This window comes from Trachurus trachurus (assembly GCF_905171665.1).
Source record: "Trachurus trachurus genome assembly, chromosome: 3".
NCBI classification, from domain to species: Eukaryota; Metazoa; Chordata; class Actinopteri; order Carangiformes; family Carangidae; genus Trachurus; species Trachurus trachurus.
In genome coordinates, this window is record NC_139893.1 from 38,230,898 (window position 1) to 38,244,821 (window position 13,924).

A 13,924-nucleotide genomic window follows, 5' to 3' on the forward strand; every position below is an offset into this window, starting at 1 on the left:
TAAAAGGTTCATCTTTATAAATCTCACTAACTGAGGTATCGGATGCACGTGCACAAGCTTTATTTCCACTCCCACATTGAGATGAAGAGTCATTAAAGGAGACATATTATGCCCCTTTTCCGCCCCACTCCTTCTACTGGTACCAGGTAGGGGTGGTATTATGAAAATTTGAAAACTAGTTGCATCATTGGAAGACAACTGAGGGAACAGCTCATATGGATTTTGTCAATTCTCACATTTTGGGGGTGTAAGGCAAAACAAACAGCTAAATATGTGTGGTGGCCTGGGAAAACGCTTCACATGGTGGGATTTTGACATTTTCATTTTTTGACATTTCCATAAACTAGACGTTCTCAGCTACTCATAACTGTTTGGATAACTGATATATCCCTCTCAGATCAAGGGTTATGGGCATTTTAATATAATATGACCAAAAAACTGAAGAGTGAGAAAAATGGCTTTAACTAGAATGTCTCTGCTTTAACCCTCTAAAGACGAGTGTTTTACAAAATCACTTCTGAACTGTTTATGATGAGACAAGCTGTAACCTGTATCTGAATCGTGAGATTTTTTGCTTTCCGAGGGTCCGAATGGTGCCTCTATGACAACAAAGGATCACATGGTACGGGAACAGACGCGAAACTGAGCATAGTAGATGCTAAACCGAGCGTAGCACCGACCATCCTTGAATGGTGCCTCTATGACAAGAAGGGACGGCATAGGGTGTTGTCCCATGGTATGGGAACGGACGCTAAGCGCTAAACCGAGCGTAGCATCGACACTTGCAACTATAATATGATAGAGACCAGCTGTAAAAAGCATCTGAATCAGGGGATTCTCTACTTTCTGAGGGCCCTTGAATGGTACCTCTACGATACCAATGGACCTCCTCTCCTCTAGTGCTGCTGCTGCAGCTCAGCTCAGCTGAAAATGAAACACTTTGTAGGCTATTCGTCACAAAAACATGAAAATAAGTACTTTCCCTTTTGTTTTCTTAAAATATTTATTCAGGATGTAGTAGGGACTTCAAAGTACCAGAATCACATAAAATATCAAAATCGTGGAAATAGTACTTTTCCACCTATTTTGGCTATTTGCCACAATAGAACGTCAGTGACTTCCGCTACACATAGGCTATATGTTACAGAGCCTTCAAACAGTGATATTTCCATAATACTATGTCCCCTTTAATCCACTGGGATTAAAGGGATAGTAGCATTTTTTTAAAGTGGGGTTGTATGATCTACAAATAGCCCCTAAGTACTTTAATTGCAGTAGAAGACTCTCTGCACTCCTCCCGTTAGCAACGCCAGCCCATAGCCCTGCCCAGAGATTTACAACATACAGTGTTGTGAACAGACCCAAAGAAACGGCCTATTTTCACGGCCTAAAAGAGGTTTTACCTGAAAAAAAAAAGCACAGTTCCATTGTTCGCTATAATATAATTTTTTTCAGCCCCTCAAAGTGCAGGAAAAACACAGTTTTTATTTGGACCTAACCAACTGCTGATCAGCGGGCGCTAACCCTGGGCGGAGGGATACGTGAGTTGGTTAGGTCCAAATAAAAACTGCGTTTTTCCTGCACTTTGAAAGGCTGGCAACAATTATATTATAGCGAACAATGGAACTGTGTATTTTTTTTCCAGGTAAAACCTCTTTTAGGCCGCGAAAATAGGCCGTTTCTTTGGGTCTGTTCACAACACTGTATGTTGTAAATCTCTGGGCAGGGCTATGGGCTGGCGTTGCTAACAGGAGGAGTGCAGAGAGTCTTCTACTGCAATTAAAGTACTTAGGGGCTATTTGTACATCATACAACCCCACATTTAAAAAAATGCTACTATCCCTTTAAGAGAAGAAGAACCTCCCTGACTGAGATACTGAGACAAAACCATGCACCAATTGAGGAATCTGGTGAGTAGATATTCAGATGGTATGAAACACAAGATTAATGACACTGGATGAAACACTGAGCACAAACACAATTATTTCTGTTTGTGAATTGTAAAAATATTATTGCAAAACTTATAATGATGATAACTAATGAAGCCCCGCCTCCGTTTATTTTGAGTTTTCACTTCACTGCGGAAAACTGTGTACACATCAGTCAGAGGAGTGTGTTGAGGTGACACATTCTGTGTCTAGCATATACAGTTTGGACATGAGCTGTCAGCAGTCTCAGAGATCATAGTCCATCAGTACAACCCCGTCTTCAGTCCACACACACACACACACACCCTGCACTGGTCAGAGCAGACAGGTTTCATTGGATGACTGGAGCGCACGTGCGATTTGTGCACAACGAGCCGCCCATCAAAGTAAATAAACAATCCAACAACTCCCAAAACACTCTCATGGACAAGTTGTGACCTGCACATTCACCACGCTATGAGATAATAACGGAACGTTACGAGACAGAGTTGTTTTTGAGGTAAATTCATAACCAGAACTACATTCCCAACACGGCTGCTCGGCAGAGTGACTTCAAAAGCGAAAGTAGTTCCGAGTATTTGCTTCATGCGTTGTTATGTTATAAATAGGTTATTATTATAATTATACATTATTTCATAGCGTGGTGAATGTGTATAATACATAACGTATAATTATGTAACATTACAACGCATGAAGCAAATACTCGGAACTACTTTCGCCTTTGAAGTCACTCCGCCGAGCAGTAGTGATGCGCGGGCCGGGTTTTTTTCCAACCCGCGGGTCCCGCATCTATGAAGTATTTTGACCCGCCCCAGCCCGCCCCGCACCACCGCATCTATTTTCACAACCCGCCCCGCCGCTATTAAACGTCAGACAGCGGGTTTTCCTACTTTGAAAGGGCAGACAGAGGTGCTGTGTTGCCGGTAGCTTGTCAGTGTGGACTGTGGAGCTCATGAAGAGTGGGAGAGTCACAGTGCAGCGTGCAGCAGCCGCGGCGGCCGCCGCCTCTCGTCCTCCCCAGTCCCTGCTCTCTGTGACACCAACCCCGCTCTGCTGATGCGCCCAGCCGCCGTCTCATCCGGTTCCCTCACACCTCCGCCGGCATTCCCGTCAACATCAGCGCGCCCCTGATAACACTAGTAGGAGCCCTAGGAGGGGTCCACGTGCACCCCCTTATTTTTTTTTCTAGTCTGGATTTTTTGCATCCTTGGAACCTCTAAAATAGAGATTTGGATGATCCCCGGAACAAAACCTGTCCAAAATGTGTTTTTTGCAATGTTTTAGTACCCCTATGATACCTGTGGAATTGTTGCCAGGAATGCCAGTCAGACTGTCTTTCAAAGACTGTAGCACGCTCAAATTTTGAGCGAGCCCAAAGATAGAGATATCAATTTATTTGGGACAACCTCGGGTTTCCAGTGTGACCAAGTTTGTCATGCTACCTTGTCAGGAGGGGAGCTAAAAACCTAATCGATTTAAAGTCAGATGAAAATTTTGTGAGGGAAAAACAGCCATCTACATGTTTTCAAATGGCCCCTTGACCTGTAACCTAAATGTATGTGAATGGAAATGGGTTATATGGGTACCTACAGGCCTCCCCTATCCAGACATACCTAATTTGTGTGAATCTAATGCAGTTTTGGGGGAGAACCATGCAGTAATTTGCATGCAGTAGCCTACAAATATGTCATTTCCGCCTATATACAAAATGGTGTATTTGACTATTTCTGCACACTGGGGGTTCATAAACAGTCACAGAATTGCATGAATTGGGTATGACTAGATATCTGAGATGCTTGTGCATCCAATCAGCCTATTCAATTGTGATTCTAGTCCATTAAGTAGTGTATTGGCATAAATGGTGCTTATTGCTTGTCTTGAGCAATAAAGCCGATAAGAACAAGTTGAAGGATTACATGTTAAACAACAACCCCAGGCAAGTGTGGGAAGGCCTAAAACACATATTATCAGGGCAACATGGCTGGGTCTGTAAGGTCATTTTAACAGAGGAGCTAAACCACTTCTTTACCCGCTTTGAGAAACCCAAAGCATTCCAGCCTCCCACACACACCGCTGCCCATAGTTTCCTCTGAGCATATCCACGCACACTCTCCCTCAAAGAACATCAGGTTCACAAGTGTGTTTAAGTCAGTGAATCAGAAGACAGCTGCTGATCCTGACGGAGTTCCTGGCAAAGTATTTTAAGTGTGTGCTGATCAACTGTCTACTGTATTTACAAAAATATTCAACCTCTCACTGACACAAGCCACTGTCCCTCACTGCCTGAAATCAGCCACCATAATCCCTGTTCCCAAATCCACCACCATCAGCGGCCTCATTGACTTCAGGCCCATCACCCTAATACCTGTGGTCACTAAGTGCTTTGAGAGGCTGGTCTTAAAGCACATCAAGGACTGCTTCCCATCAGTTTGCCTACAAGACAAACAGGTCCACCGAGGACGTCACCTGGAACATCCTTGGACTTCTGTTACAAATACGAATACAAATTAATTTGTCTGTGATCGACCATTCGCAGAAGAGTCTTCTGACAATTTGCAGAAGAGAAGACTCTTTGTAGCTACCTTCAGCCTGATGGCTTTCTTCGTCCTGCAGCGAAGAGAGAGGAGCCGTCCACCACCACTGCTTTCCTGGTCCATCAAGGTGTCATGAAGAGGATGATCCAAGTTATTCAGAATGGCCTCCTCCATCTTCAGTGTGCATCTCTCCACCACATCCCCCAGTGAGTCCATCAGGAAAACGTCATTGAGGTCAGTGCCTCAGGATGTTTGGCCTGTATCCTAGCAACGACTGCATGGAAAACTTTGCATTGACCTTGAGCAGCAGCCGTTGGTGGGATGTACACAATTGTTATGATTTTGAAACAATCTACTTTCTGACTCCAATATCTCCGGCTCATCACTCTTGATGGGCAGAGAGTTGACAGTTCCCTTGATAATTGACGGCAGAAAGGACCCAGTTCATCTCCACTTCCAGGCCTTTAACCTTTACTAACCCTAACCCTAGCATGGCAACCACAAAAGCACATCTTCATCTCAGCTGGAATAGGGTGGCATCCTCCACACTTACTCCATTTTCAGGGAAAGTTAGGATGCTTTTAGACTACAGCTCGGCATTCAATACCATCATACCAGACAAGCTGGTCACACTAAACCTCCCTCCTACCACCTGTGCTTGGATTAAGAATTTTCTTTCTAACCATCCACAGTCTGTTAAAGTTGGTGACAAGCTCTTCCATCCTGACTTTTGGAGGCACAAGACTGACCCCCCCTCCTGACCTTGCGGAAAGGGTTTCCACCTTTAAGTTTGTAGGGATCCATATCTCAGAGGATCTATCGTGGTCAGCTGACGTAACTGTCCTCGTCCAGAAAGCCCAGCAACGTCTCCCCCTCCGAGGGTCTTGAGATGGAACAAACTGCAGGAAGACCTTCTCATCTCAATTGAGTTTGCTGGTGTATGCCATGCCATCTGTATGGTATGCTGACTGCACTGTGACTGACAGGAAGATACTGCAGAGAGTGATAAGGTATGCAGAAGAAGTGATCAGCTGTCCACTTCCCTCCTTAGACTATATTGCTAGCTCCCGCTGCCTCTCCAGAGCTACAGAAATTCTCAGTGATCACTTCCATCCAAACCATCACCTGTTCAGCATGCTGCCCTCTCCGAGCAGGTACAGGTCCATCAGGTCCAGGACAAATCATGAACAGTTCCTTCCCCTGAACAGTCATTACTCTAAACACACAGTAACTTAACACAATAATATCCTCAAGAGCTCATGTATGAAATGCAATAACTAATGGTATAGGAGGAAGAAAAATTGCAAACATAAACTACTGTAGGAACCAAGGACATGTCCCATACATAATTCCTCTTGCAGAAGAAGCTTGATTTTAGTATTCCTCTTTATCATCAAAAGTCTCTGCTTCAATGGTCTCATCTTGTTGTTCTTCCTCTTCTTCGCTATCTGCCTCCTGTGTGAGTATGTCAACCAGAGATGGAGGCATTATGGGTCCAGCAGTCCAAGGTAGCTGCCCGCTTGTAACCTGCAACTCTATGGTTGCAGCGATCAATGTGGGTGGAGAGACAGCACTGTGGTGGATGGCGACACCATTGTGGTGGTGGAAGTGTCTAAGGTCCACTTCAGACTTAGCTGAGAGGGACTCATCCTCTCTGACCATCTTGTGTATCATCTTCACATGCACTGAGGGGAAATGTGACGTTACATTGCCGGCGTAAATCATATGGTAGATGTCAGCAAGCTCTCTCAGGAGGAGCCAGTACGTGAACATAAAGTAAATGGTGTTTTTTAATGTAAAGTGGAGAAGGGCCAACAGTGGTAAGTTACGTGACTGGCTAGTTTTTGATGAGAGCAGCCAGTCAGTGTTTTGCTCAGCATGCTTTGTCCAGCAGCAAGGCCAGTAGCTTTATTGTGCACACACAAACATTTGAAGTTGGAGGCTACCAAGCACCGTGAAGTGTTTAAATGTCACAAGGAGGTGATATGCATCAGGGAAGGAACGACTGTGTCAGTGTAAAGAGCTGCAATCACACACTGTCCTGAAGGAAAACAGCTCAGCTGGTTATGACTTCAAAATAAATCTACAGGGAGGTCGTATAGCTCGCTCGGTATAGCAGGCGCCCCATAAACAGAGGCTATAGTCCTCACTGCAGCAGCCCTGGGTTTGAATCCACCCGGCGGCCCTTTGCTGCATGTCGCTCCCCCTCTCTGTCGCCCCATTTCCTGTCTCTCTCTAGCCGTCCTGTCAGAATACAGCCTGAAAAAATACTATAAAAACAAATAAATCTACAGCAGTGCAGTACTGATTGCAGGACGTGAGCAGGTTTTCACACATCATTAAAGGATAGTTCAACATTTTGGCAAATTGGCCCATTGCCATAATCCCTACAGTCATAGCAGTAGGTTTGTTACCTTTAATTGTCGGTGCAAGCTATTTTTAAATCGGCGGAGCAGAGCCGTGAGCTGCTCAGAGTTGAGCAGAGGCTCATGGAATTTCTTGGTTTCCTTCATCAAACTCATCAAATACACAATTCAACAACTCCAAAACGCTCTGGTGGACAAGTTGTGACCTGCACATTCACCACGCTATGAGATAATAACAGAACGTTACCAGACAGAGTTGTTTTAGAGGTAAATTCATGCAAAATCGCTGATGCGAGTTGCGTTAAGGGACAGTTTTTCAGCCAGCAGACTCTGCATTTACCCTGTATTCACCTCGAAAGCGGCTCTGTTTCGTAATGTTCTGTTATTATCTCATAGCGTGGTGAATGCGCAGGTCACAACTTGTCCACCAGAGCGTTTTGGAGTTGTTGAATTGTGTATTTCATGAGTTTGATGAGGGAAACCAAGAAATTCCTTTAGCCTCCATAGTGTAGCTCTGAGCAGCCTGCTGCTCCGCTCCACCGTTCTAAAAACAGCTTGCACCGACAAATAAAGGTAACGAACCTACTGCTATGACTATAGCGATTATGGCAATGGGCCAATTTGCCAAAATGTTGAACTATCCCTTTAAAACTGAACCTTGGTTAAAAAAAAAAATTTTTAATGAACTGATACAGACAATTAAAAATGGATATACATAAGAGTTATTGTATTGCTGTTTTTTTTAGACAACCAATAAACACACTAAACAAAAGTACAGCTGCAGTGGCTAGTGAGTCATTTGATTGGCTGGTTGGATTTAAAATCCAACACAGATACAGTGGCTGGTGAAAAAATAATAATATTTCCAACACTGCTTATCAGACAGTGTGTGTTGCCTCAAGTCAGTTTACCACATCACAGATACTGATGTTGACACAACGTCCAAACATCTGCTGAAGAACAGAGACACATCTGAAGCTGCATCCTGCTGACACGTTCACACTCGGAGCTGCTCCCTACAGCCACCGTCTGACCGGGGTGCTGAAGCTTCATACAAACAACCATCACTTCAACATGTCTCAGCTTCGTCACGTTCCCTGTGTTGCACCTTCACCTTCAGTCACGTGAGCTTCATGAGCCTGTCAGGGCCGACGTCACATGTGAAAGTGATGTCAGTGCAAACAGGATTAGATTATGAACAGTGATTAGTTATGTACAGTAGATTAACCTATGAACAACATGTTTGTGCCTTTTTCATTTAAAGGGATAGTTCACCCAAGATTGAAATTTCACTCATTATCTACTCCCCCTCATGTGGACTAAGGGCTGGGAGAAGTTTCAGAGTCCTCCGTGGCTTTTCTGAGTTACAGGGGGTCTCGGCGTAGCAGTGCATGTTCATATAACGGTTGCAAATGGATACCAACTGTCTTCGTAACAAAAAGACACACCAAAAAACATCCAAATACCTCCATGCTGCTCGTATGTAATGTCCGTCTTGTATTGAAGCCCCGAAATGCGAAATTGTCCCGAAAAAAATTAAATGAGTCTATATTTCAAGCTTGTTTTGTAGCGGAAGCTTCTCGAAGCTCCTCTTCCCGGTTCGTCAAATTTGGACCAACTGGGAAGAGGACAGACCCTGGTTCGTCCAAATTTGACGAACCGGGAAGAGGAGCTACAAACTTTTCAAAAAGCTTGAAAAATAGACTTATTTAATTTTTTGGGCCAGTCTCCCCAAAATGCGAAATTGTTCCGAAAAAAAAAAAAGTCTATATTTCAAGCTCGTTTGTAACAGAAGCTCCTCTTCCTGCTCCGTTCCTGGTCCGTCCAATTTTGCATTTCGGGGCTTCAATACAAGACGGACATTACATACCAGCAGCATGGAGGTATTTGGATGTTTTTTGGTGTGTCTTTTTGTTACGAAGACAGTTGGTATCCATTTGCAACCGTTATATGGACATGCACTGCTACGCCGAGACCCCCTGTAACTCAGAGAAGCCACGGAGGACTCTGAAACTTCTCCCCGCCCTTAGTCCACATGAGGGTGAGTAGATAATGAGTTAAATTTCAATTTTGGGTGAACTATCCCTTTAATATTCCTGTAGAACCAAAGCACATCTACTGGAGGAGCGAGTTGAACCTACAGCAGACTCTTAATTCAAGCTCCTGGCTGCGTGATGTGGTTTTTTGGCTTTGCTCGTTGATTCTGCCTCCAGAACAGTGCTCTGCTCACAGAAATGTTTGGATAACTATAACTCCAGTCTGCAACTAATTAAACTTTTCCATGACTTCCCAGGCTGGTCATTAGTGCGTTTTGACTGGTTCCTATGTTTAGGAACTAACACTAAAAAAAAAAAACAGCTGTCATTCAAAAATCAGGAGACCAGCTTTTTTTTTTTCACTATTAAAAAAAGAAATCACGACCATGAATTCCTCTGATGACAAAAATCGATAATCGTGGCGCAGGGACATAGAGGGTTTGGAAAATATGAACATTATTAATGTAAAAGAGCAGAGAGCGGGCCGCGCTGTGTGTTTGATAGCGTTAACAGCGAGAGGGTCAGCAGGTTCCAACAAGAGATGCACATTAAATAAGGAAACATCTGCATTCCACACAGTCTCTCTTGCAACACACTGGAGCTGAATGAACATCAAAGTGAGGCAGATCGCAGTAAACGCCGCTGCGAAAACCAATGATTTATTAGCATTGCTTCCCTGGGATGTTCAACTGGCCCATTTCAGCTGGGAGGGTGGAGAGAGGCAGACAGTAGTTCATTCACACAGCTCGCTGCGAGCACATCACTGCAGAGGGATTTGGAAAATGTTCCAGGGTTTTTGAGGTGAGCGTAAGGAACATTCCCTAGATTCTGAAAAATCACACGAATCCCGTCCTCTGTAATCTGACCCATATGTATGAAGCCGTTCCTCCGCCAGAAAAAGATCCAGGCATAAAAAATCCCTCTCGTATCTGCAAAGCACTACTTGTAAAAGTATAAGAGGGAGTGTAACAAGCAAGAAAATCTGTTTGTAAAATCAGGATTTAGAGAAGTTCAATTGAGTTGTCAGGATGGAAACAAAGAGATCTGCATCAGTTCATCACAGATGGAATTTATGCAGCATTACACAACAGCAGCAGCATCACTGGGACACATCTCATTTATTTCAATGCATTTTCAGGTTTTTTAGCTCATCAGGTGAGTTTTTGGTCTGAAACATTAAAACAATGACATGTCTAACACATCTGTGACATAAGGGCCCAGCAGCAACAGCAGCACAAGGTTTGCCTGCTGTATCTCCATATTTTCTATTCTCCATGCTATGCTGTCTTCCACACACACCTGTCACCTGTCCAGTGCAGTGCTGGTGAACCCACTGCAGCTATAATAAGCTTGGGATGACACTTGTTTAAAATAAATCACCCACCAAGTGTCTCAGAGTGAAGGCTCAGACACTATAGCCCACTCTCCGTAGATGTAAATCACTTTTCATAGCAGCTTTACTTGCTTAAAGAGGAACTACGTATGTGGGATTTTTACCTTAACTATGTAAAATGTGTCCCTCAATTTAACAGCTTTGGAGTAATTGTGATGGTTTAATAAATGACTTGTAACTTGTTACAGGGAGAATGGAGGCTCTCTACCTTCCACCTAGCGTCTCTTGGCTGGAAACCAACCTTACAACATCAGAACATCCGACCTGGTGTCCCAGCTCTCGTCTCTGTGGCACCATGATACAAACGCGCCCCGTAACCTGTAACCTCTTGTTTATGACAGATAAAACTACACAAATATCTACATCACAACTTTGTTGAAAACAAATGCACATGGCCGGGAGGAGGGTTAGCAAAACAGAGGAAAAGTGACCGGACTTGCATAGTTTCCCTTTTAACTGCAGGGTCAAACTGAAAGTGGCTGTATCGGTGATAATCGTGGAACAGGGAACATGTACAGTCCAGTCATACCAAGCTGGAGTGAACTCTGATGTTCACACTGTTTTCCGTACTACACTGCAAAAACTCAAATATCTTATCTTAAGAATATCTGTCTTATTTCTAGTCAAAATGTAATTTCTAGTCAAAACAAATCTCATTCTACTTAAAATAAGACTAATGACATAAAAAGTAGCTTGTTTTTAGACACTTTTTACTTCTTTCAAGCATGTTTCACTTGAAATAAGTAGAAAAATCTGACAGTGGAGTAAGTTTTTCTTCCTTATTACGAGCACGAAAAACCTGCTTTCACTGGCAGATTTTTCTACTTATTTCAAGTGAAAATGTGTTTGAAACAACTGAAAATGATCTAAAAACAAGTAAATTTTTAGGTGATGAGTCTTATTTTACGTGGAAAGAGATTCGTTTTGACTAGAAATTTGACATTTTGACAAAAAATAAGACAGAAATTCTTGGAAAGATTTTGAGTTAACAAGGTTTGTGGCCTGTGAGAGTGAGGGCCAACTGTGAAGTAAGAGCAGCCATGAGTGACTCTACTTCACTTCAGACAGATCATCACAGCTCTGTCCAACCAATATCATACAGTCTGATTCAGAAACCTCAGTGCTTCTGGACACACTGTAACAGGGATGGGCACTTGTGAGACGTTCAATGAGGGCTCTCTCCCATCATTTAGAAATCTCTCAATTAGGAATATCCGATAATATCGGCCCACCAATAATATCGGCCCAACATTAGCATAAGAATGTAATATCTGTCCATATCCTTATAGTTTTTTCTGCCGATAATGAAAACCCGACAATAGAATGCCTTGATTTTGTAGCTAATTAAGTAACGGTGGGCCATTGCTACTTAGTTCACTACTTAAAGGGATAGTTCACCCAAAATTGAAATTTCACTCATTATCTACTCACCCTCATGTGGACTAAGGGCTGGGAGAAGTTTCAGAGTCCTCTGTGCCTTCTCTGAGTTACAGGGGGTCTCGGTGTAGCAGTGCATAACGGTTGCAAATGGATACCAACTGTCTTCGTAACAAAAAGACACACCAAAAAACATCCAAAATACCTCCATGCTGCTCGTATGTAATGTCCGTCTTGTATTGAAGCCCCGAAATGCGAAATTGTCCCAAAAAAAATTAAATAAGTCAATTGCTTGTTTGTAGCGGAAGCTCCTCTTCCCAGTCCGTCAAATTTGGACGAACCAGGGTCTGTCCTCTTCCCAGTTCGTCCAAATTTGACGAACCGGGAAGAGGAGCTTCGAGAAGCTTCCGCTACAAAACAAGCTTGAAATATAGACTCATTAAAAAATTTTCGGGACAATTTTGCATTTCAGGGCTTCAATATAAGACTGACATTACATACGAGCAGCATGGAGGTATTTGGATGTTTTTTGGTGTGTCTTTTTGTTAGGAAGACAGTTGGTATCCATTTGCAACCGTTACATGGACATGCACTGCTACGCCGAGACCCCCTGTAACTCAGAGAAGCCACGGAGGACTCTGAAACTTCTCCCAGCCCTTAGTCCACATGAGGGGGAGTAGATAACGAGTGACATTTCAATTTTGGGTGAACTATCCCTTTAATTATTGCCGCTGTTTCAGTGGCACAATAATAGGTTCTGTTGTAAACAAACACACACGGCCATGGTGCCGCAACCGAACTACACAGCTGTTAAATGATTGCGTCCGATGTTTGACTGTTCACACACCACTCATCCAATTTCCACGTAATCTGTCTCCGCTCCGTTCGTCGCCATTGCGCACTGCGTTGCAACCCCATTCAAGTCGATCAGCGTACAAGGCACACCGCACGCAGTGGCCGATGGTATGTCAGTCAGAGCTCTTTGTGTGTGTTAGTGTGCTTGTGTGTGTCTATAAACAAATAAACATCATCATCATCATCACAATTAAAAGGGTACATATTATGGAAATATCACTTTTTGAAGGCTCTTTAACATATATTTAGGTGTTTGTCTTGCCTTCTGGCCCCAAAATGTGAGAATTGACAAAAAAAATCAGTAATGTTCAGACTCCCTAGGTTGTAATCCATGTGGTTTTATGAGCTGTTCCCTCAGTTGTCTTCCAGTGATGTAACTAGCTTTCAAATTTGCATAACCCCACCCCTACCTGGTACCAGTAGAAGGGGCGGGGCAAGCAGTGGTTCATTTGCATTTAAAGGGACAGACACTGAAAGCAGCCGTTCTGAACAGGGCTGTTTAGAGAGGATGAGAAGAGCTGTGATGTTTGATCCTTGGGGGATTTTGACCAAAGCATGTCACAGACATGTCTTTAAGACTCCTGGGAACTATTTTAATTTGTGGAAAAAGGGGCAGAATATGTCTCCTTTAAAGTAAGCATGCAGTAATGTGTTAATTCCAGACAGGAGATATGTTATTAATTGGGTTTTTTTTTTTTTTGGGGGGGGGGGGGCCTGCATATCGGTTGTTATCGGAATCGGAAATTAAGTGTTGGACAGCATCAGCATACCAGATATCGGCAAAAGACATCTGTACTCTCAATAAATATTGCATCTGCTGTGCAACTTCAATTTGTGCTGACCCAACCCTAACCCCCCACACCCCCACATTACCACAACTACTACATGATTTTCATCCTACTTCTTATTTGTCTGGTTGTTTTTAATCTTGGCACCTTTTCTTGACTGTTGTGTTGCAGTGCTTTTATGTTTAGGTGTGGCCCTCGCTGGCCCCCGCTGGTATCACAACATCACTCACCCTGCACGGTGCCACAGTAGCTGGGCTGGTCAGCATCTGGAGCGGAGCCGGTCTTGGCGGAGCGTCTGCGTCGCGACAGCTGGTGTTTGAGTCCGGAGAAGGACTGTGACGGGTCGTTCTCACCCAGCGGCTGGATGAACAGGCTGTCCTCCCCCATCTGGACCAGGCCCGTCTGTGCACACAAACAGAGACAAGTGGAAACTGTGACAAGCGACTGGTCTGAGAGCAGGACATTCATTTTATTCCCATCTTTATCAGCTCTGCGATTAGCACCATATATGTTCATGTAGGACAGTGTTACTCATTGCGCGGCTCGTCAAGCTGTAATTGGTGGCTCGCATGGTACTAGCTTCCTATGTGGTAACACAGCCAATACATTTTTTCAAATATGCTACATAAACATACAAGACTCAGAAG

General features: G+C 43.7%; 1 protein-coding gene across 1 annotated transcript in view; it reads right to left on the reverse strand.

Moving 5' to 3' along the window:
- adamts17 (ADAM metallopeptidase with thrombospondin type 1 motif, 17) overlaps window positions 1-13,924 on the reverse strand; it is a gene marked incomplete at both ends in the record, with an annotated part of 178,466 nt that overhangs the window by 145,037 nt on the left and 19,505 nt on the right. Inside the window, one exon of the mRNA XM_083993041.1 lies at window positions 13,508-13,679. Coding sequence (XP_083849167.1) covers window positions 13,508-13,679 — 172 coding nt within the window. The remainder of the gene's footprint in view (window positions 1-13,507; window positions 13,680-13,924) is intronic.